We start from the raw sequence: 21,892 nt of genomic DNA, 5'->3' as shown, positions 1-21,892 counted from the left end.
ATGTGTTGTCTTGTGTTATTTTTGTTATTTTTGACTTCAAAATGGCGCCGCCACAGTGGCTGCCTTTCCAGCAGCTCCTATTTTTTTGTTGTTCTACTTCTTCCTTTCATAACTTTGCTGCTGTGAATCTGGAATTTCTCCATTGCGAGACTAATAAAGGTTTTCTTAATATGTTGCAAAGCAGACTCTGAAGGTGGCAGATGCTACGCTGACACAACATGTTTCCGCAATCAACCCCAGTATCACAGTGGAGTTTCCAAGCACCTTTTGTGGTGACATTATTAACAAGAGCACAAAACAGAGGAGGGGAAACATCTGTGGGTTGTCAGCATAAATCTTCCTTGCCAACAAAGTGACACAGTTATAGATGTTTAAACAACATCTTGGTATTTTCTTTCTCAATATAGTGACACAGTTATTGGTTTTTAAACATGCTGGCTGTTTGTTGGCATTTCCTATACCAATAAAGTGACAAGTGATTGTATTAACCTTTTCAAATAACATCAGCTGTTGCCAGTTTTACTTTTTTTTCCACCCTGTGAGGAAAGCAATTGCAACTACTAGCCTGCTTGTGGCTCTTCAGTATGTGAAATGCATGGGTTGAAATCAGCTGATTTGAATGGTCATTCAAGAATAAACAATTTATTTTCCTTGAAGGATTTATTTTGCAATCTTTACCTACTCACTTCTCTTCATTTCAATACCCTCAGTATTTATATTTTTTTAGGTCTTTGAAATGGAAGCAGAATCCTGGATTAAAGTACTGTTTGCGTGCAAATAGTGAAAAGTGGAATATATACACTCCATGTTTGGTTAGGTGTTATATTTGATTTTTTCATTTTTAACTTATAAGAGGATCTAAAAACAGCATTCAAATAATTATAAGCTAGATTTAGCCACTTGGTCATGTCTGTCTGAATGTTGTTATTGCACCTTTTGCCCAAATTTACTTTCTTCTGGTTTGTGATTGACTAAAATGGCCACTATCTTTGTCATGCACATGACGTACCAATGCATCCTGATGACTGCATACTTTTCTCAGGACTTAATGCTCATGAGTTGTGGTCCTGTTCCTCCTTTATGGTGATGTCACAGAGTGAGAATGCTTAGGGAAAAAAACATCTACGCTTAATGTGCATTTACTCGTCCCTGGTTGATGACGTCACGTCTCACCATTGACATTTGGAAGTGCATTTTCGGGAGGAAAAAAATATTTTTGTATAGGTTTATTTTGTACACAAAGGCTATTTGGAACTTCATTAGACGTCATTAGAAGACCACAGCGACAATGTACGAAAGTACCGCCGCGCAAAGTAACGCAAGACTTCATTTAGGACGTTAAAAATTGGATAATTTACTCACACAGATGGTTAAAGCTCCGGCCCCCATTCTTCGACGCAAGGTGAGGATGGGTGGGGGCGCGAAGAAATGCGTCCCTCAAAGTCGTCCGGAGTAAACTTCCTGACAAACAATTGATGTCATTTTCGCCCCAAACTGCGCTATTCAGTTACCCCATAGCGACACGAAACAGCAGAGAAGTGTGTCAAAAATGCCGGCAAAGTTCTGTCGCTAGTTTTATCATTATTTTCATTGTATCGTTTCCTCCCTCTCGTCTTGGGCTTCTTGGACTGGAATCTAAGCAAAGCTCTCCCATTGGCTGAGAGGCGTGGTCACGTGAGCCGGTCCCAACTTCAAAAGGCCTTTCGGCTGTCCTGTGGAATCACAACCTTAGACGCATGCGCATTTGCAGTCAGAGAACAAAGTGCAGGGTTTTGTCATGTTAAATTTCAAAAATGTCCAGTCAGCAAAATTGGTCTGGCCCAGCTCTGGGGCCGACGCGGCACGTACACTCGGCCCACATACCCCAATGAATGACGGTCCTGCAGTGGCCCTCGTCTGGCATCCACGATGTGGGCCGCATTCGGCCCAGATCTGAGCCGCATTGTAAAACCATATCTGGCCCTACTCCGGCCCGACGCTGGGCCAGAACAGGTTCCTGATATCAGCCTGAATTCAACCTCAACTAAGCCACATCTTTCATGAGCCATATTTGACCCACATGAAAAAAAGTCTCAAAAACGACTGTTATAAAAATGTTTATTGTCATAATTTGTGAACCTCACATATAACTCCATACAACTTTTCTTTATTTAACAGTGAACACAAAGTCCAAATTGGGATGCAGCTTACTCTTGAACGGTATTTTTCTGTCCATTAAATTGTTGCGCTCTCCATTTTTTCTTTTTTCTTCTCATAAAAACGCCTTACTAAACATGGTCGTTTTTTTCGGTTAAGAACGCCTTACTATACATGGTCGTTTTTTTTTCAGGTTAAAACGCCTTACTATACATGGTCGTTTTTTTTGGCTAAAAAGGCCTTACTATACATGGTCGGGTTTTTTTGGGCTAAAAACGCCTTACTGTACATGGTCGTTTTTTTCGTCTATATACGCCTTCCTGTACATGGACGTTTTTTTCGTCTAAAAACGCCTTCATATCCATGGTCGTTTTTATTCATCTAAAAACGCCTTACTGTACATGGTCATTTTTTTCAGCTAAAAATGCCTTACTATATGTGGTCCTTTATTTCAGCAAAAAACGCCTTACTAAACATGGTCATTTTTTTCACCTAAAAACAGCTTACTATTCATGGTCGTTTTTTTCAGCTAAAATTGCCTTACTATACATGGTCGTTTTTTTTTTTTTTTGTTTTGTTAAAATGCCTTACGATACATGGCATTTTTTTCGGGCTAAAACGCCTTACTATACATGGTCGTTTAATTAAATCATTAAATACGTTTGGAAAATAAAATGTCACAAAATAATTACACGGCTTTCGAAAGTGAGCATACACTGTTAAAAATGCCATTTAATTTGTACTATGATTATTCATTCATTCATTCATCTTCCTAACCGCTTGATCCTCACTAGGGTCGCGGGGGGTGCTGGAGCCTATCCCAGCTGTCTCCGGGCAGTAGGCGGGGGACACCCTGAATCGGTTGCCAGCCAATCGCAGGGCACACAGAGACGAACAACCATTCGCACTCACACTCACACCTAGGGACAATTTAGAGTGTTCAATCAGCCTGCCATGCATATTTTTTGGAATGTGGGAGGAAACCGGAGCACCCGGAGAAAACCCACGCAGGCCCGGGGAGAACATGCAAACTCCACACAGGGAGGCCGTAGCTGGAATCGAACCCGGTACCTCTGCACTGTGAAGCCGACGTGCTAACCACTGGACTACCGGGCCGCCCTGTACTATGATTAATATTCATATATTGATAATATAACCAGATTTTTGATGTGGCTCTATGGTTGTGTTTTGAACTTGCATTTTGTGTTTTTTTTTTTTGTCCTGCATTTATTTACTGTATGCTTGTATTATACTGCCCCTTGGTGGTGAAGGTCACAGAACAATGTCCATTGAATTAAAGCATGAAATCATGACGCCCCCAAAAATGTATTCTTTACATTTTGTTGGGTTACTTTATTCATGTATGTTTATAAACACTACAAGACTGTTGCGTGCTCTCTTTCATTTTTGATACAGCTGATTGAAGCTGCATGCTTGTTCACGGAACAAATTAATCTTGTAAGTCAAGGTACCACCGTATCTTAGTTGTCCCGTTCGTACATGAACTTTCTGATGTTGTCAAGGATCCAGTGGCTAAAGGCAGAAACGCGCGTGAACACAGACGGCTTCTTGTCCCTGATGCATCCCTGCGGTCCGAAACTGACCACGCCGTGCACCTCCCAGGTGGCGTTGGCCCCACCGCCGGCCCTGCACGCAAAGGGGCCCCCAGAGTCGCCCTGCGGGGTGAAAAGAGGCTTGGATGGAGCTGAAGCCAAGTATATTACAAAGACCCCTATTTTGGTCTTTGTGTGCGATTCAGCACGCACACGGAGGTATTTTGGATGAATGATCACAAACAAAACAGGACATTACACCAACACCAGTTGTGAGAGGGCAGCACACAAGTCCAGAAATACTGTATACCAATTAATGTTCCAAAATGTATACTAAATTGCTCATCTGAGCCTCTTTCACACAGTTCACCTTCAGTAAGTCCACTTAATGCCCTCATTCCCATCTGTGGCATTTGTACAAAACAGTGAGACGTAAAAATGCCAGCAGTCATGTCCTCTCACCTGGCATGCCGACTTGAGCTCATCTGGGGACTCGTACCCGGCGCAGATCATCGAGGGCCGCAACGTGTCCCACCAGTAGGCAGGCTTGCTGCAGGTCTCGAAATCCACCACAGGTAGTGCAGCCTGGTTGAGTTTTTCAGACACTTTGGGGAAGACGTTCCCTACAAATCAATAAAGAAGGTAAAAAATTCATTTTGGGCTGCATGCATTGTTCCGCTGTGCTGTGAGTTGTGTTCTGTTTGCGTCATGAGTTCCTGTACTCATCTGCACTGTACTGTACTGCACTCATGCTGGGAGTTTGAAATTATATTGAAGCGTTTTGGAAATCATAATTTGTGTTACAAAAACTATTTGTCTTGTCAATTAAATATATTTAGGGGGCAGGAGGGTCTGCTCATGTTGAAACTATGTCTGAAACGATTGCGGAAAATTTCCTTATCAACTGTGTCGGTACCTTTCACATGGAAAAAGAACAAATCACCTTTCTCATCCCCCCAACCAGTAACAAAGCAGCGGGTCCCTGCCTCCACCACCACCCCGGAGCGAGGGAGACAAACAGGGCTGATCTCCCGTGTTATGTTGACGGGTGTGGCCAGATGCACGAGGGCGATGTCATGGGTGATGTCATTCGGGTCTTCCTCGTAGACGAAGTCCTCGTGGCGGATGATGCCGTCCACCTTGTAGCACGCCTCCGCCGACGGGACGTCCCTGGAGGAGTTCATGTGATGCTTCCCCAGGCACATGCGCCAGTACGAGATTTGGTTAAGGGGGCTGGAAGGTGAGAAAGAACATTTGAAAGTGACACTGTACTTTTGCGAGGACAAAAAAAAAGTCATCCTTGTTTTGTAGCCATCTTACGCCATGAAACAGTGGGCAGCTGTTAGGATCCATTCCTCGTGGATCAATGAACCTCCACAGCCGTGCATGTAAGGGATGGGAGACATCGGCGAGGCCTGCGGAGGAAACAATCTCGGTCCATGCAGGTATTTTAATTGTACTTCAAATATGCTGGGGATAGAAACCCAGGCCTGTTGCAAATAACAAATAACGCACAGACACAACATTTTCAGTTGGAAGGAAACTAGCCCTCTACAATAATATACTTTATAAAAACAGAGTAATATCATAATGAAATATAATAAAAAATACGGTAATTAAACTGTTTGCGCGTCATGATTTAATGCTTCACTTTTATGCATTCCGCAGCTGGACCTTGTTACCTGCATGGAGACTTGCCAAGGCCAGGAGTGAGGTACTGCTTCTTCTCCATTTACAACCTTTGCCTCACCCGTATTGGGGGCCACTGCCGGATTCCCGCAATCCTCTGGCCAGCCTGGTGCGAGATATCCCACGTATTAAATATGCAATGTTTGCTTTTACTCCGCTACATTCATGTACTACCACACATTTCCCGTAATCATCTTGGGTGATCGTCACTACAAAATAAAATCACCAAGAAATGGCTCGTTGACGTAATGACTCAATTGCAAAGGATAGAGCGGAAGAATCTACTTTTGGTTAGCATGAGCTCATTTAGGCATGTGGCAGCAATGCTAACTTTGCTTATTCGCCAACATGTAGATCTTAAACTAAAACGAAGTAAATTAAATGAATCAAAAGAAAATGAAAACAAAAGAAAGAAAGAAAATAATTCAAATCACTCACGTTTTTTAAAATACTTTTCCTTTTACTTCCAATACTCATTTAACATCATAAAATTACTTTAAGTATTTTCAAACTTTTACTGGGTAACTTTAACTCCTACTAAATTTACTTTCTGTGAAGACATGGGTAGTTTTGCTCCAGTATCCCTTTTCCGGTACTTAATCTCAACTTTAAATGAGGCCCGTTACATTTCCCCACTCACTGATGGTGATGTTGTCCCACGGGTTGGGGGTGGGCGGGGGTAGAGTCGGGACGACGCCGGCGTCGATGGTCCAATAGCCGCGGAAACCCTGCTGCCGGTTGGCGCTGTTGCTCAAGAAGCGGATGACCGCCGTTTCACCCGGCACGTTCAGTTTGGGCGGCGCAGCAAAGCCGCAGAAACGACCTGTGGAAAACACACATCTCCCAGTTTTATGTTACCTTTGACCGTAATCTGCAACTGGGAATCATTTTAAAATTGTACTTTTCAGTACTGTAAATGTGGCAGTTCCTTCAATGAGATTTCTCAAAGACTGTAAAAGTGTAGTCGTGGGGTTTGTCTTATGTGTATCAAATGTAACCCACCTTGTGACGTCATATTCCCCCCAATGAAGACCTCCACATAGTCCACACAGTTGCCCAGCAGGTTGACGGCCTGCAGCTCAAAGTGCGTGAAGACCACATGGATGCTTTTAGCGGTGGGTACCCGAATCCTCCATGTACACACTGCCTGAGCGGGATAGTCTTTTGGCCAGTCAGGACTGGTGAGTTCACCCTGCGGACTGCTAAACGTTCCCCCGCAAGGAGCTGTAACGTAATCAAGTCATAGTTGAGAGGACATCGTTAGACCTCGGGTTCTCAAATTTTTTTTTTTGGTCCAGGGGGGCATTTTCCCCAATGCCTCTTCGAATAATCCGAATGAAATTTAAAAATCACTACCACATGTACGTACGCCAGTAAATGTTTTATTGTAGCGATTCTCAAACGTTTTACTTTGCACAACAAGTACCACCTCAAAAGTTGCTTATGCTAGCTCAAGTCCCTGCATAATGACCAACATTAAAATAAGATCTGCAGTAGGCCTAAGTCTTCATTATTAGAAATGATGCAAAAGGGTTTATTCTAAAATTATATTTATCATTGCAAGCAACTGTAACATGATGCAGTTTGGACATTTACACTGTACTTGACGATTCAGTTTGTGATAAGAAAAGACGTACTGAAATAATGATTCTATTGAGATGTATTGTAGATGACACAGGTTAAATAAAACATGTTAAAAGATAAATGGTTCTGAAAACAAAGCTCTACAAGATTGAATGCAAGTGTTTTGCACTATATTTAACAGTTAAATCAAACTGCAATTGACAAACATATCCTAGACAATTTAAGGTGGCTAAATTTAATTCAGTGATTCTTTTGCGTACCACTAGAGCGAGCCTGCGTACCACTATTGTTACTCTGACCACACTTCAGAGAATCTGATTGGATGGTTTACCGTGTTTGATTTATTGGTACACCAATCGTCATATGTTATGATGCTTGCTGATCTGCAGTTTAAGTCAAAGGAAAGGTTTTACCTTCCGAAGGGTCGACCGCCTTCCAGGTGGCCGCAAAGCCGGTGTCCACCACTTTGTCGTTAGACGAGAAGCTGATGTGAAGTGAGTTCCTGTCGCTCACCAGGTCCATGGGTGGCTTGTGACTACAGTAGGTGCCTGACAGGGAGGAAAAGGAAGGGACATGCACAAGCTGTCATTAAACAAATACTGTAGCATAAAAAAGGACAACATTTGTGAAAACACCACAAAAGAGTAAATACGTTTTTTATAAAATCACATTTCCATACCCAGACTTCCTGTTCCGTCCAAAATGCTGACTTTGTCGCTCAAGCACATTGGACTCTCCTCCAAAGAAAAGTTGCTGAAGTGAAGATGCACTAGTTTGCCAGCTGGCACGTAGATGTTCCATTGGCATCGGGCCTTGTTGCTGTAGCTGCCTGGAAAGCCCATGGATGACAACGTGCCTCCTGTGCCCATCAAGTCCTTTGCTCCGCCGCAGCCGGATGCTACATGGGGAGGATGGATGGTGAAAATCAAGCAGAAGTGAAGTCATCTGTACTCAAGTACATTTTCCAGGTAGCTGTACTTTACTTGATGGCCTTATTTAGGAGATTGCTTGCAGTTGCTAGCTACAAGTCTTGATTTGTTTGGCTGTAATCAGTTGGGGAAAAAAAATCAAGTGAGAGTGCAATGAAACAAAAGTTATAGACGGCACCTTGCTCAATTCAAGCAGGATATAAGAGGGAATTAAAGACACTTTTTCATGGTGTTCAATTTGGCCAAGTGTGGCAACAAAAGAAGCTAAAGATACAATTGGATGTAAACAGTACAAACAAATCATTGATGTATTAAAAATAAAAACAAAACAGCAAAATGGCCCAAAAAAGGAAGGTGGTGTGGGCTCAAATGTCCAGCACACAGCCTGCAGGGTTAAGAAGAATGTGTATACTTCCGCCCTCTTCGCTAAACAAGAAGCTTAAGGATGAAGCCTACTGTGTTGCTCGTAGATGTCCCTGCGTATAACATTGCTGATCCATGGAAGGTAGGCAGATGAACGGGTGAACACCGAGGGCTTCTTGTTCATGATGCACCCGATGGGACCGAAGCTGGTGATTCCGTGCACTTCCCAGGGACTGTTAAGATGAACCTGGCACACCAGAGGACCGCCGGAGTCTCCCTGTGTCGGTAAAATCCAAGAAATGTCACAGGGGGGGGGGGACACTTCAGCCATCCATCGCGTGTTCGTTGTTTCTACCTGACAGACGGACTTGAGCTCGTCGGGCAACGTGTAACCGCAGCAGATCATGGAAGGCTTCACTTGGAACCACCAGTAGTCCATCCGCTTGCACGTGTCGTACGGGACCACCGGCAGGGCCACCTGGTTGAGAGCCTCTGCCACTTTGGCATTCATGGAATCCCCTAAAGACGACAGAAGAGGGAAACCTTCATCTGCCTATAACCATCCGGCATCATCCAGCGGTTTCTCGACCATTATTGAAGAGGGTGCGGAACAGAAATCTACTGGGCAATAGTCAAGTCAGAAAAGATGCCAACGGACCGCTTTCATCCCCCCAGCCGGTGGCGTAGCACTTCTTTCCCTCGGGTAGCACCTCCTCTGGTTTGGGGAGGCAGGCATAGGCGATCTCATCCCCAATTTCAGCTTCTCCGTCCAGCTTGACCAGGGCGATGTCGAACTCCACAGTTGGCACGGTGGGGTACCTGAAGCCCTCGTGGCGGTAGATGCCCCTCACACCCAAGCAGCGCTCGCTGGGCTCGGTGATGGTCAAGTTGTGCTTGCCCAGGCACATTTGCCAGCGGTGTAGCTCATTCGCATAGCTGGAAGGGAGGTGGGAGGGAAAATTGTGATTGAAAAATGTTGTTAATGTAATTATGTCTTCTATTCATGTGGCGCTTTTTTTTCCCCAAACCTTACACTGCGCCCCCCTACTATTAAGAGCATAGTTTGGGACTTGTTTTTTTTCCCTTTCATCTAAGAAAATTGGGGCGCCACCTGGTGACCAGTCAGGCCTTCCGCTCTGCCCCCCCTTTTTTTTATTTTATGTGTTTTGGTTAAAACTGTGAAATCAATGGACAAAATTCAATTGATATTTCCACTCCAAATACAAGACGTATTGTTCTCTGTGGTCCTTTTCATTCAGATGTACCGCTAGTGTTTGCCTTGTTATGTCACCAAAAAAGGTTTGCCTCCAGACAAGGGGAAGCACAACTTTCTGCTGAAATGAAGCTACTCAACTCGTGCTAAAAATAGTTCTTTGTCAGTAAGAAGCCACAAGATGGCCGATCACTTTTCGCATGATTTTTTTTTTCCCCAAATGAATGATGAATGACGTGACTTATGATCAGAGCTATTCCTCAATAATACTGGCAGACTTACTTGATGAAGCAGTGAGCTGCCGTGAGTACCCAGTTCTTAAGAATAAGAGTGCCGCCACACGTGTGGAAGAAAGTCGGTTCCGGTTGACTGGACGGCCATACCTGACAGTAAAGACCACCGTATGTCAGAGACAAATACTGGTGGTAAAGGGGTCGGGGGTTTAAGGGGGTAATCTCCCACCTGCATTGACACCTGCCAGGGCCACGAGTGCGGCCTGGCTGGTTCTCCGTTCACAATGCGGGACAGAATAGCGGGAGGGATGGCTGGTTTGCCGCATGGGTTGGGCCAGTCTGCATGAGGACCAGAAAGACAGTATTAGTCCATTTGTTGGAGCAAAGGTGAACTGCTCCAGCGAATCTTTCCAGGCTGGAGAGTCATTCATGCCCCGGAGATGGCGATTGGCTGGGCTGGGTAGGACGTCGTAGACAACATGAACCATGAACTTAATGCGCCGGGGTTCTGCCTGCCTGATCTCAGACCAGGTCACCTTCCTCTCGAGCGCACCCTTGCGCCTTGTCTCTGCTCCCTGCTGCTGCATGCTCACCATCCTGCTGGTCCGTTCCTCCTCAACCCCATGCGCTTTAGGAAGTGAGCGCATTTGTTCTTGTTCTCCCAGCCTAAGGGGATTTGTTGCCACCGTGCCCACCAGGGCTCTATGTCTCAGCCGAGACTCAGCTCGTAATAGTTAATTATTATGTGTGTTGTGCAATATTGGCTCATTTGGTTATGCAAGGTAGATCAACATACATTGCGCATATAAAAAAATCCCACATTCTCCGACGCCAACCCCCCTCCAGTTTCAACATTCATTGCAATACTACACCTATGTTGATGCCATCCCAAGGATTCGGTGAAACAGGTGGCTCGGTCGGTGCAGGCAGGCTGGGATTTGTAGTCCAGTAGGCTCTGAAACCTTTGGCCTCTGTCAACAAGTCTGAATGGAAGCGCACCACCAGCCTATTTCCTTTGGTCTGGATGGTTCGAGGGATCTTGGTGCCACAAAATGGTCCTAAGATGGATTCTGAGAGTAATTTGAATTGTTCGTGACATGGCGGCTGCGTGTCGCAAGTACCCACCATGCTTCTGATTCAAGGCGTTGGTCAAGCCATTAATGTCGTACACCACAACGTTGTCGAAGCACTTGAACGACAGCAAGTCTCTGGGCTCGAGGTCAAAGTGAGTGAAGGTCAAGGTGATTTTCTTGCCAAGTGGCACCGCGATGCTCCACATGCACTCGGCGTTGGCCTTGTAGTTCATTGGCCAGTTAGGAGATTTCATCACTCCAAAGTCCTCCTTTGATGACAAGCCGCATCCCTGGATTTCTGAAGAAAAAACAAATCAAGGTCACATACTCAAACGCGGTACATACAAAATACGATGCTAAAAGATTTTTATTTTTTATTTTATTCTATTCAATGGGCGGCCCGGTAGTCCAGTGGTTAGCACGTCGGCTTCACAGTGCAGAGGTACCGGGTTCGATTCCAGCTCCGGCCTCCCTGTGTGGAGTTTGCATGTTCTCCCCGGGCCTGCGTGGGTTATCTCCGGGTGCTCCGGTTTCCTCCCACATTCCAAAAATATGCATGGCAGGCTGATTGGACACTCTAAATTGTCCCTAGGTGTGAGTGTGAGTGTGAGTGTGAGTGTGAATGGTTGTTCGTCTCTGTGTGCCCTGCGATTGGCTGGCAACCGATTCAGGGTGTCCCCCGCCTACTGCCCGGAGACAGCTGGCTCCAGCAACCCCCGCGACCCTAGTGAGGATCAAGCGGTTAGGAAGATGAAAATTTTATTCTATTCATATGTAGTAAAATATATAAGAAATATTTGACAACATTTTAGTTAAAATAATTATGTTTATGTGATTATATTATTTGTTTATAATTGTATGCATACATACATATACTGTATATATGTACATATATATATACAGCAAATATACACATACGTACACACATATATACACACAAACACACACACACACACAAATATACATATAATAAATTCCTCGTCCCACCCCTCGGGTCCGTCCTCCATTCAGCTCGGGTCCTCTACCAGAGGCCAGGAAGCTTGAGGGTTGTAAAAAAATAATATATGTATATGTGTGTGTGTGTGTATATGTGTATATATACATATACACACACATACACACATACTGTGTGTCTCAGACTTCTACCGCTTTTAATGCACTAACAACAATGATTAATGTTAGTTTTAGTTTAAATTATATCTCCATCATGCCCATGCACAACCTTGTTTCCTTATCAAGCAAGTTATAAAATATATTGTTTCATCAACAATTGTTTTTTTTTTTGGTGCTCGTGGAGGCTCAACGTGACAAAGTTACACGCTCGCTTTTGTAATCGCTTTGGTCCAAGTACGGCACAGGAGGCTTGATGAGACGCTGCTCAATGTACATGTGCGTACCTGCTATATCCTCGGGGTACGCGGCCTCCCACTTGGCAGAGAAGCCCTTGTCACTGAGGCGACTGTCAGTTGAGAAGGAGACAGACAGAGTGTTGGTGGCGGCCACCACAACTGGAGGACGGATGTAGCCACAGTGCGTGCCTGGAAATTGACATGGAGACCATTAGGCGGACATTCAGAGGACACCGCTTACTATTCAGATCATTGTTCGGGACTCTGTGTGCGTGTGTGTGTGTGTGGACCGTGATGCTATTCCATTATCATATCCACTACATCGAGAATCCTCATTTCAAAGTTAAGGAGGCTCACTTCAGGGAAATATCCTCAATCTGTATCTACAATCTGATAGCATTGTGACAAGATTTCAAAGTACATTCTGTAAGAGGACACGTTTTACCCAAGGGAGAGTGAGGGCAGCTAAGTCGATACTGTGGAGAATAATATTTTCGTCAGTTCGTTAGTTTGTTGTTGTTTTTCATTAGTTAATTTAATTAGCTGCAAAATGGCCACCCTCCAGAGATGGATAAAAACACGGGGACTTTTCCAACTTAATTCCTATTCCACAAATGGAAATTAATCAGAATTCAGTGTTTGGAATAGTCGGGCTGCATGGAACAAATTGTAACAAGAAAAACCAAATTGGGGATTGACTTCCCCTTTAAATTTTTTTAATGCGTTTTTAAACGTTATTGACAGAATTCTGGCATATTGTTAAAGCAAACCTGCCGATTAAAAAGTGACTTTACAGACATATACAACTGTGTCCAAAATGTCCGCTTTTCTCAGTTGGTTTGTCCCTGTCTTGACGCCAAACATCATTCGTACAACTGCATTGGAAAACAATAGCGAATGACAATCTTACACTAAACTTGCATTGAATGACTGAACTAGCACTGCACAACATTCAAACTAAGGGTGACTAATCAATCGGCAATTTAACTAACCTCGTAGCTGACGGTAGAAACGTCCAATCGGCGCGCTAAAACCAACAGAACCAATTTAATTATGACAAAACGTTGGTACTTTTTCTTAGCGTGAGAAACTAAAGTTAAGTGTGTGAAAAAAAATAAAACGTTGTGACCTTGGAAGGTTACTCTCCTTTGTTAGCTTATTGAGTTAGCTAGTTAGTTTCTTAATTAGTCATTTCTCAATTCATTTGTTTGATGGTCAGTTTCTTCATCCTCTGGACACTAGGCCGCTAGTTAGTTTACTAGTTAGCTTCAGGAGTAGTTTCAGGCAGTTCTTTCAAGTTAGTTCCTTAGTGTCTTTGTTGGCTAGCCAGCAGGATTATGCCAAAACTACAAAATTGTCCCAAATTGTACCTAAACAAAAATGTAATTGTAGGCTAACATCTGACACATGCTTTCTGACGTTTTATAAGTAAAACTAATCTAAATGCTAAGAATCAATTGGACTTTATTCATGACATCACCTAACGTGCTGTAAGCATCCGATACGACCAATTTGTCTTCCTTGCACTGGCCCGTTTCTCCCGTGATGGCTAACTCAACGATGTGCAGCTTCACCAGAAACCCTTTGGGTACGCTTATCCTCCAGGAGACATTCTGGTGAGCGGGATACGGATTGGGGAAGCCCTCGGACTGGATGAGCCCCTTGCGCCCGCTGATAATAACCGGACCACCTGGGGAAAAAAAAGCAACAGAAGAGTCGCATCACTGTCATTTGAAATCTTCATACGGTGGATTAAGGAACTATGATGAAGTGAGTTGAGCTTGGTTTAGAAAAAGCGATGCCTTGCTACCGTTACATGGCAATTTTTGCTGATAGCAACTGTGCAACTGTCCAACGACATCATCTGGGGCAGGTCAGAATAAATATTTACTTAACGACTACAAAAACAAACAAACAAACAAACAAAAGAGATTTAAATCATACTCGCGAGAAATGTTGATTACTGTATTAAATACATTCATGTCAGGTACTGCTCCAGGATTTCTTTTCCGCGGCACTTTATGTCTGAAGTTCACCAAAGGCTTGTTTTGCGAGTTTTGCTCTGACCAATGAATCAATGGACTGAACAAAGTTTACCGGAAGATGTGGTTGTAGGCGGGAGTGTCTGGGTGGTGGGTTTGGACGTGGTTGTTGGCTTCACGGTGGTGGGAATCACAATAGGTGGGAGGCTGGACTTTGTATAGGTGGCACTGAAACCTCTGGAGCTCTTGCTGCTGTCCGATTTGAAGCGTACCATCATGGTGTTGGTACTGGACTCCACCGGCTTGGGCAAGGCTCCCCCGCAAAATTTACCTTCCGACGAACAAGTGAATGTGAAGACGTCTTTTTGAAATAGAGTTCATTAGCAAAGTATTTTATTCTCGCACTCCTTACCTAATGATAAAGAGCCATCGTAGACCTGCACAAAATCTCCGCACACCTCCGGTACCAGGTCGAAGGAGGTGAATGTCAGTCGAACCCGCTCGCCGGCGGGCACGGTGATTGTCCACTTTTTAAATGAGTGCAAACACACACACAAAAATGAGATGCACACAAGATTGTGGGGAGACGGCACATCAAATAAGAGAAAATGCTCATTTTCATGAAAGATGTTGAGAACATGTTAGCAGATATAATCTTTTTCATAATTTTCAAAGCTGCAGCTTTTTTGGTATGCAATTTGACTCCAAATGGGCCCAGGTTCATTGTCGTGGCGTCAAGCATCTCTCCTTCGAAAAATATATTCGTGATGAATGTGGTGATACGATTTAAGGCCGATTTATTTGAAAGTGGAACGATTCGGGTTCGACTCGGCAAGATTCCGATTTGATTTGATAGTGTACGGTTCAGTTTGAGAAGGCATGATTTCAAGTCTCTTGTCATTTTTCAAAAATGAATGACACTGTCCCATCACGATCAATCAAAACCGTTTTCCGCTCCATCCCTGCGTCGATGTTTGAGTAAACAACATCTATGAATTGAAGTAATGACGTTATTAAGTTCGTTCCGACTTTGTGGAGTCGAGTTAGTACGTTTCCTTTTTTGTAGCAAATCATCGAAACGATGAACCCCCCCCCCCCAAAAAAAAACCACTCACAATTTAGCTTTAACCATCTGTCTCAGACAATCGCTTCTGATCTGGGGTTTTTTTTGTAAATCGGCAAGTAGGCGTTTGATCAACATACGACCTTACGGAGTCGACTTGTTTTGAGCTTCCTCTTCCATCGAGAAGCCACCAAATCATGAGCAAAGTTTAATGAGAATGCTTAGTCCACATTAGATAGCGTTCGCATAAAAAAAAAAAGACCAATTATTCATAATTCATCCAAAATGTCTGAATCAAACCAAAATTGCTCATGTGTTAAAATTTGATCGAAACATCCACCAAATTCTGTGTCGATCTTTGAAACTGGTGCCTGGGTCAAAAAAAAAATTCGAACTTGGAGTATCGAACGAGTGTTGATGTCAGGATCTCACACACAACACACACACACACACAAAAAGCTCCCCCCCCCCATCCTTTTAGAAACCACACTTTCTTGAATTAAATGCTTGTACCATCTAAAGTTGAGTTAAAAAAAAGTCCCCAGGGCCACTTTTGCTTGTGCGTTACCTGGTACAGCGCGCCATTGGGGTAGTTTTGCTCAGGAAAGCCAGGGGTCAGCAGATCCCCCCGGTCACCATGAAGAGCGCCACCAGCTCCGGCTATTTCTGGTGGCAATGACAAAGGATGCTTCATTTCCAAGGGCACACGCGTACACACACACACACAATCCCCTTCTCCTATTCCTCTCACCCCATTCCCTTCACCTTCAGCCGGCGACACTCCATTTTCTAGGTCAATCAAATGTGGCGCCAGCTTACCCGATGTGCGCTCCGGAGACACGGCCTCGTAACGAGCCTTAAATCCTTGGTCTGTTTTTCTGTCGTTGGTGTCGAAGTAGACGGTCAGGCGGTTGGTCAGAGACACGAGAGGCAGCGGTTTGCTGTAGCCGCAGTATTTTCCTGCCAACGCCACCAAAAATCATCAGCGGCCGTTTTCGGTTTCAAACCGTCTCCGGTGCCCGACTGACCGATAACTCCCAGAGAATCTCGCAGCGTGATGAAGTCTGCGGTGCACAAGTTGGTGTCCTCCAAGGCAAACTCTTCAAACCACAGTGAGATTACCTGCGACAAAAAGAAATGTTTCAGCATCTCATTCATATCTTTTTATTGAGTGGAGGGTATGGGTGGGTGGGGGGGGGAACAAATGAGATGTTGCCAAGAGTACAACATTAAGGCTACAAGAGTTTGAAGTTTTAAGCATTGGTCCATGAAAGTTTTTTTCTGCGGCCTATTCCCCCCTTGATTTTTATTTTATTTATTTATTTTTTGTGGGAAAGGAATGACAAAGGACACAGAGGCAGCCATCTGTCTGTTTTGCGTCCATCCCAGCTGTCCTCCACTGCTTGGCTTCACATTAGACAATTGGTAAACAAACTCGACTCGCGATCTGGCAACGTGCTGAGCCTCCGTGCCAGCACTTCAAACGAAAAGCTGCTTTTCAAGGAGGGCGACTACTTCTGACGACAGCAGCCGAGTCAAGTGCATTTTAGTTATTGAGCGCCAGGTTCAACTGAGGGCCGATAGGAAATGAAGACTGTGAAAATGTTGTGACAGAACCCATTGAAGAGATTAAATGAAAAACGCGAACAAAAGTGCTTCTAATCAAGGAAGTAAAGCTTAAAAAATAAAATCCTGACCAGCCATGGCTGCAGAAACAAGATTAAAAAAAGAGATAACTTCATAAATGGCGATCATCAAAGAAATGAACTTGAAAAACATCAAACTGTCCTAACTGTCTGTTATCGTACAACTAACATGAAGAAACATAGTAACTGTCAATCATCAATGAAATGAAACATTAAAAACAAAACACATTCACGACTGTCCATTCTAATTATCAAAGCAGTAAAATGAGAAAAGAATGGGGCCCCTAAGGTGACATGGAAGAAAAAAATACAACTTTGCGTTCTCTTGCAAACATCGCGAGATAATGCAGTTTTGAATGACGTCACTAAAACAGCTACGCATTTTAGTGGCTGCAGAAGCCAAACTGACTTCTGTACAGAAGTACAGAAACGTGCATTTTAAAAAAGCATTCCTTCCAAATAATAATATAATAATAATAACAATTTTAAAAAATAATAATAATAATTAAAAAAACATTGTTATCTCGCAAACTTCACAAGGTAATGCATTTTTTCCCCTCCTTTATGTCACCCTCAGTGCGCCGCACAAATGAACCTAAAAATGACAAAAGGCCACCAATGTTCACCATCGCAGAAGTCAAATGAGAAAACTATCCATCTCCCAAAACTTCAACTAAGAAACGAAAAAAAAAAATGTAGACACTCTGATGAGAAAATGTAACTGTGGCATATTCCAAAGGCGTGAGAGCTTGGAAAGGTGATTTCTCTAAGCTGTGATTGGATGCTACGGTGGGCGTCGAGTCACCTTATCAGGGTCCACGGTAATGTGCCAGGAGCAGCTCCTCCCGTTGTCATAGCTACTCGGGTAGTGGCGGCTGGTGAAGGTGCCCGACGCTGCCGTGAGCTCCTGTGGACCGCCGCATCCCGAGTCCGGCCCTGGGGAGATGACGCAGTCATAGGGGCCAGTTGTTTTGAACTTTGCCAAAGATATGTTGCCAATTTCTCCATGCGTCCATTTTCTAAGGCGTTTATCCTCACGAGGATCCCGGGATGTGCCGGGGCCTATCCCGGGTGTCTTCGGGCAATAGGCTGAACCGGTTGCCATCCAATCGCAGGGCACACATAGACCAACAACCATCCACGCTCACAATCACACCTAGAGACAATTTAGAGTGTTCCTTTAGCCTGCCATGCATGTTTTTGGAATGCGGGAGGAAACCGGAGTACCCGGAGAAAACCCACGCATGCAGGCTGAGAACATGCAAACTCCACACAGGAAGGATTCCGAGGTGGAATCGAACCCTGCACCTCTGCACTGTGGAGGGCGACGCGCTAACAACTGGATCACCAGGGCGCCTATATATTTTATACGGCATATCATTTTTGAGTTTCATGATCGTGATGGTTCAAACCTGGAACACTTTATCTTTCTGTTGTCAAAGGGAACAACTCTTAAAGAAATGACAACAAACGGCGTTTTTGCTTCTAGTTAAAAGTCAATGGCGTCGCTATGGTAACAGCATTGATTACGTGACATGCTATTACCAAAGCAGCAGTGGGAATTTGGCGTCATGGGGCTATACTCAGCTGGAAAACATTTTTGTCACTGAGGATTTCGACGCGTAAAACCAGCTGCTTTATTTGGATGACTAATGAGGCATTTATTGCATTTGGCGGTGTGCTGAATTTGTCACGTGTTGCTATTACAACCACTGTCTAGGGATTTTAAACAACCTAAGTATTGTCAGGTTTTTTTTTAACCACTGTTGTAATTCTATTTTGTATGTGTCCGTTCAGGGTGTGGAAAATAATCGATATTAATCGATACATCGATGCGCACGTGCGCGATGCGAGTGCATCGGCTCATTCACTGGGTACGACGCGATTGACGGGTGAAATCGAGATTCATCACGATGCATTGGTGGGTATCAGTAAAATCCGATTCGAGCGCCGTTTTATTCATGTTAAACGTCACCTATCTGCCCTTTCCTATGTGCAATGAATGCACCATCATTGTTTTGCGTTTTGTGTTGAATACGGACGGTAGCCGTGCGTCACATACAGTCCACAGTACACAACTAGCGAAACACTACGGAAGTTAGCGCAAGCAGCAGCGAGGAAACTACTGTATTTAATGCTTCCGCAACATTCAGATCTTATGTTTGGAAATACTACGGCTTCGAAAAGAAAGACGGAAAGATTGATAAAAGCTCCGTAATTTGCAAAGAAAGTCGCACTACGAAGCCATACAACGGCAGCACCACAAATATGCAGACCACTTAAAACGATGGCACCACATCACCGACAAGTTTCCCGCTCCCTCCCCCGCCTCCCCGTCCAGTTCCTCGTTGGACACCGGAGAAACTCTTGGCAAACCAGGTCAGGATCAGAAAAAAATCGCCTCTTATTTTGGGGGTCCCCTTGCAGCTCACTGTGACCGCGCAAGGAAAAACTATGTATGGATGACTCTTTTGGACATTTCATTTTGACACTCAGTGAGAGTGGTCTGTGTACGCTACAATACACACAGCAGCTTTGAGGCTGTGACTGCCACATTGTTTCAATTGTATTTTTTTTCCCGTCCTATGGAGATTGATATTTCATATAAGACACTCAGTGAGTAGTCTGTTTGTGTTTACACTACAGCAACAGCTGTGAGTCTCAGGTGCCAAATTGTTTACCTTTTCTTTGCACAAAACCCAATTGTGAAAGGGCTTAAATAAGTTGTTTTACACGTTCTACTATTTATAAGGAATAAAGTGGTCTACTTTTTGCAATACCATACTGAATTCCATCTTTTTTAAAACTTTTTTTCTTTACGTATTTGCATCATGTTTAATTGCACACACAATATCACAACAAATTGTACTGTATCGTATCGGATCGCATTGATTTGAACTAAATGTGTATCGCGTCGTATCACATCGTGAAGACGGTGAAACGTATCGAATCGTGTCGCCAGAAAATTCAATGTATCGTTTAAGTATCGCATCGCTGGTAGTGCATCGAGATGTGTATCGAATCATCCTCAGTGCTGAGATTCACATCCCTAGTGTCCATTTACTGTAATTTGGTGTTTGATGTTCAATTTCTGTCTTTGGCCAATTAAAAAAAAAGAAAATCCAGTTTAAATTCAACCTTTTTGTATTTTATGTTCAAGAAGTATATTTTCAAAGGAGAATTTCTGTCCTTTCCACATTTTTCTCTTTGTATTGGTTCAATGGTTCATTGTTTTTATTACTAATTAGATTTTTTTAAAGCTCAATTTTTGCCTGTCCTTCACATTTTAGCGGTCATTTTGTTACAATTAATTGTATTTTTGAAAGCTGTATTTTTATTTTTTTTTCACTTTTTGAAAAACATTTTACATTTTTCAAAATTTACAAATTTTACAAATTTATTTGTCATTTTATTTCCACACATCGATAATATTCCCATTGAAGTCAGATCTACACTTTCCGACGCATCCATCCATTTTCTATGCCACTTTTTCTCATTAGCAAAGGCTCAACCTCACCCTCTTGAAGAGGCGCAGGGTCTTCCTCGTTGTGGACGAAGTAGAGGACAACCAGGGCCACGCTCACACCAGTCATGACCAAGAAGAGGATCATCAGCCATATCTCCAGGGTGCTCAGACCCCGGGAAGAGCCACTCTCCTTGATCAGCTCCATGCTCCGTTTCCTCGCCATGGTGGAGACACTGAACAGTGCCTTGTCAGTGTGCAAGAGAGTGTGTGTGTGTGTGTGTGTGTGTGTGTGTGCGTGTGTGTATGCGAATGTGTATGTGTGTGCTTGTACTTTGGCCGTCAGGTGGAGCCTCGGGTTAAGGGTCAGTAAATGAGCAATGAGACTAATTGCGTCATTATCACTAGCTTTTATCAGACAAGGTAGCGTTCATTTCAAACCCATTTGGTCTTGTCAAGTGCTAAATAAATTGTAATTGTATTTGTATATTTTATTTCAGACTAAGTTTGGGCAACGTGGAGTTAGCAAAAAGGAACATTAGCGCTGATGCTAAGGCTAGTATAACAAAAGTGTGCTACTCCACCGATGTTATATGGAGCTGTCATAAGTAGACTACTGAAACTGGGAACAGTGATGTTATCTTCTTCTTCTTCATCTTCTTCCGTACCGCTTGATCCACACTAGGGTCACGGGGGGTGCTGGAGCCTATCCCAGCTGTCTCCGGGCAGTAGGCGGGGGACACCCTGAATCGGTTGCCAGCCAATCGCAGGGCACACATAGACGAACAACCATCCACGCTCACACTCACACCTAGGGACAATTTAGAGTGTTCAATCAGCCTGCCACGCATGTTTTTGGAATGTGGGAGGAAACCGGAGCACCCGGAGAAAACCCACGCAGGCCCGGGGAGAACATGCAAACTCCACACAGGGAGGCCGGAGCTGGAATCGAACCCGGTACCTCTGCACTGTGAAGCCGACGTGCTAACCACAGTGATGTTAGTGAAGTGTAATTTGGAATTCCCTCTCTATTCCTGTAGGTGGCCTTAGAATGTCCACCTGGCGTCAGTGGCACGATTCTATTCTATATTTGCTGGTCAGGGAGAGTCCAGTTTCAGCAGTGTGTGCAATCCTATAATAGGGTAAAGTGGCTGTTGTCATCCATCGCCGGCGGCACTGGTCAAGATCTCCTTTTTTGGGACTGAGGTGGACTAGTGGATTGAGGGCCGCGGCTGGTGCGCAGAGCCATGGCATCAGCCCCTTGCCAGGTGTGGAAGACGCGGGCCTGACAGGGGAGGGGGGCTTTTTTACATCCATGCCTTGGGCCACTCAACTTTTTGGAAAGACTTCACTCTGACATTGGTAGAATAAAATCTTTTCCCAATCAGCCGTGGTCCCTGAAGTGCTCATTCGTCGGGAAACAGCCACCGATCACCGAGTGTTTTTTGAAGACCAGCGAAGCAGCAAAAACCATATACCACATTTTCTCGAATGCTAACGCTAAAATGACCAAAGGAGTCCTGGCTGGTCCACCAGTATTCAACCACCGAGTGTTTTTTGAAGACCAGCGAAGCAGCAAAAACCATATACCACATTAGCTCGAATGCTAACGCTAA

The 21,892-nt window shown here is 44.0% G+C and overlaps 2 protein-coding genes across 3 annotated transcripts in view; both read right to left on the bottom strand.

Moving 5' to 3' along the window:
* fam13a (family with sequence similarity 13 member A) overlaps window positions 1-1,645 on the bottom strand; it is a 60,404-nt gene extending 58,759 nt beyond the window's left edge. The window contains exon 1 of one of the 2 annotated variants that reach the window (XM_052083618.1): window positions 1,363-1,645. In XM_052083618.1, the coding sequence (XP_051939578.1) occupies window positions 1,363-1,389 (27 nt within the window). In that variant the 5' untranslated portion in view covers window positions 1,390-1,645. The remainder of the gene's footprint in view (window positions 1-1,362) is intronic. The other variant, XM_052083619.1, reaches the window with a different exon arrangement.
* A 1,820-nt stretch (window positions 1,646-3,465) lies between these two features.
* On the bottom strand, window positions 3,466-20,663 carry zgc:154142 (uncharacterized protein LOC555481 homolog). The gene is made up of 25 exons (XM_052084565.1): window positions 20,331-20,663; window positions 17,619-17,749; window positions 16,196-16,289; window positions 15,987-16,127; window positions 15,736-15,833; window positions 14,517-14,631; window positions 14,220-14,435; window positions 13,603-13,812; window positions 12,171-12,311; window positions 10,826-11,071; window positions 10,573-10,758; window positions 9,930-10,039; window positions 9,750-9,850; window positions 8,913-9,190; window positions 8,610-8,773; window positions 8,348-8,531; window positions 7,642-7,860; window positions 7,376-7,510; window positions 6,381-6,602; window positions 6,019-6,201; window positions 5,372-5,484; window positions 5,010-5,104; window positions 4,633-4,922; window positions 4,152-4,312; window positions 3,466-3,812 (listed from the first exon to the last, which is right to left on the bottom strand). Exons 1-25 carry the CDS (start codon window positions 20,500-20,502, stop codon window positions 3,618-3,620), a joined length of 4,200 nt encoding a protein of 1,399 aa, XP_051940525.1. The 5' UTR covers window positions 20,503-20,663; the 3' UTR covers window positions 3,466-3,617.
* Window positions 20,664-21,892: the final 1,229 nt, after the last annotated feature.

This window comes from Hippocampus zosterae, chromosome 13 (assembly GCF_025434085.1).
Source record: "Hippocampus zosterae strain Florida chromosome 13, ASM2543408v3, whole genome shotgun sequence".
NCBI classification, from domain to species: Eukaryota; Metazoa; Chordata; class Actinopteri; order Syngnathiformes; family Syngnathidae; genus Hippocampus; species Hippocampus zosterae.
The sequence above is the reverse complement of the archived record's forward strand: the minus strand, read 5'-3'. Positions and strand labels throughout refer to the sequence as shown.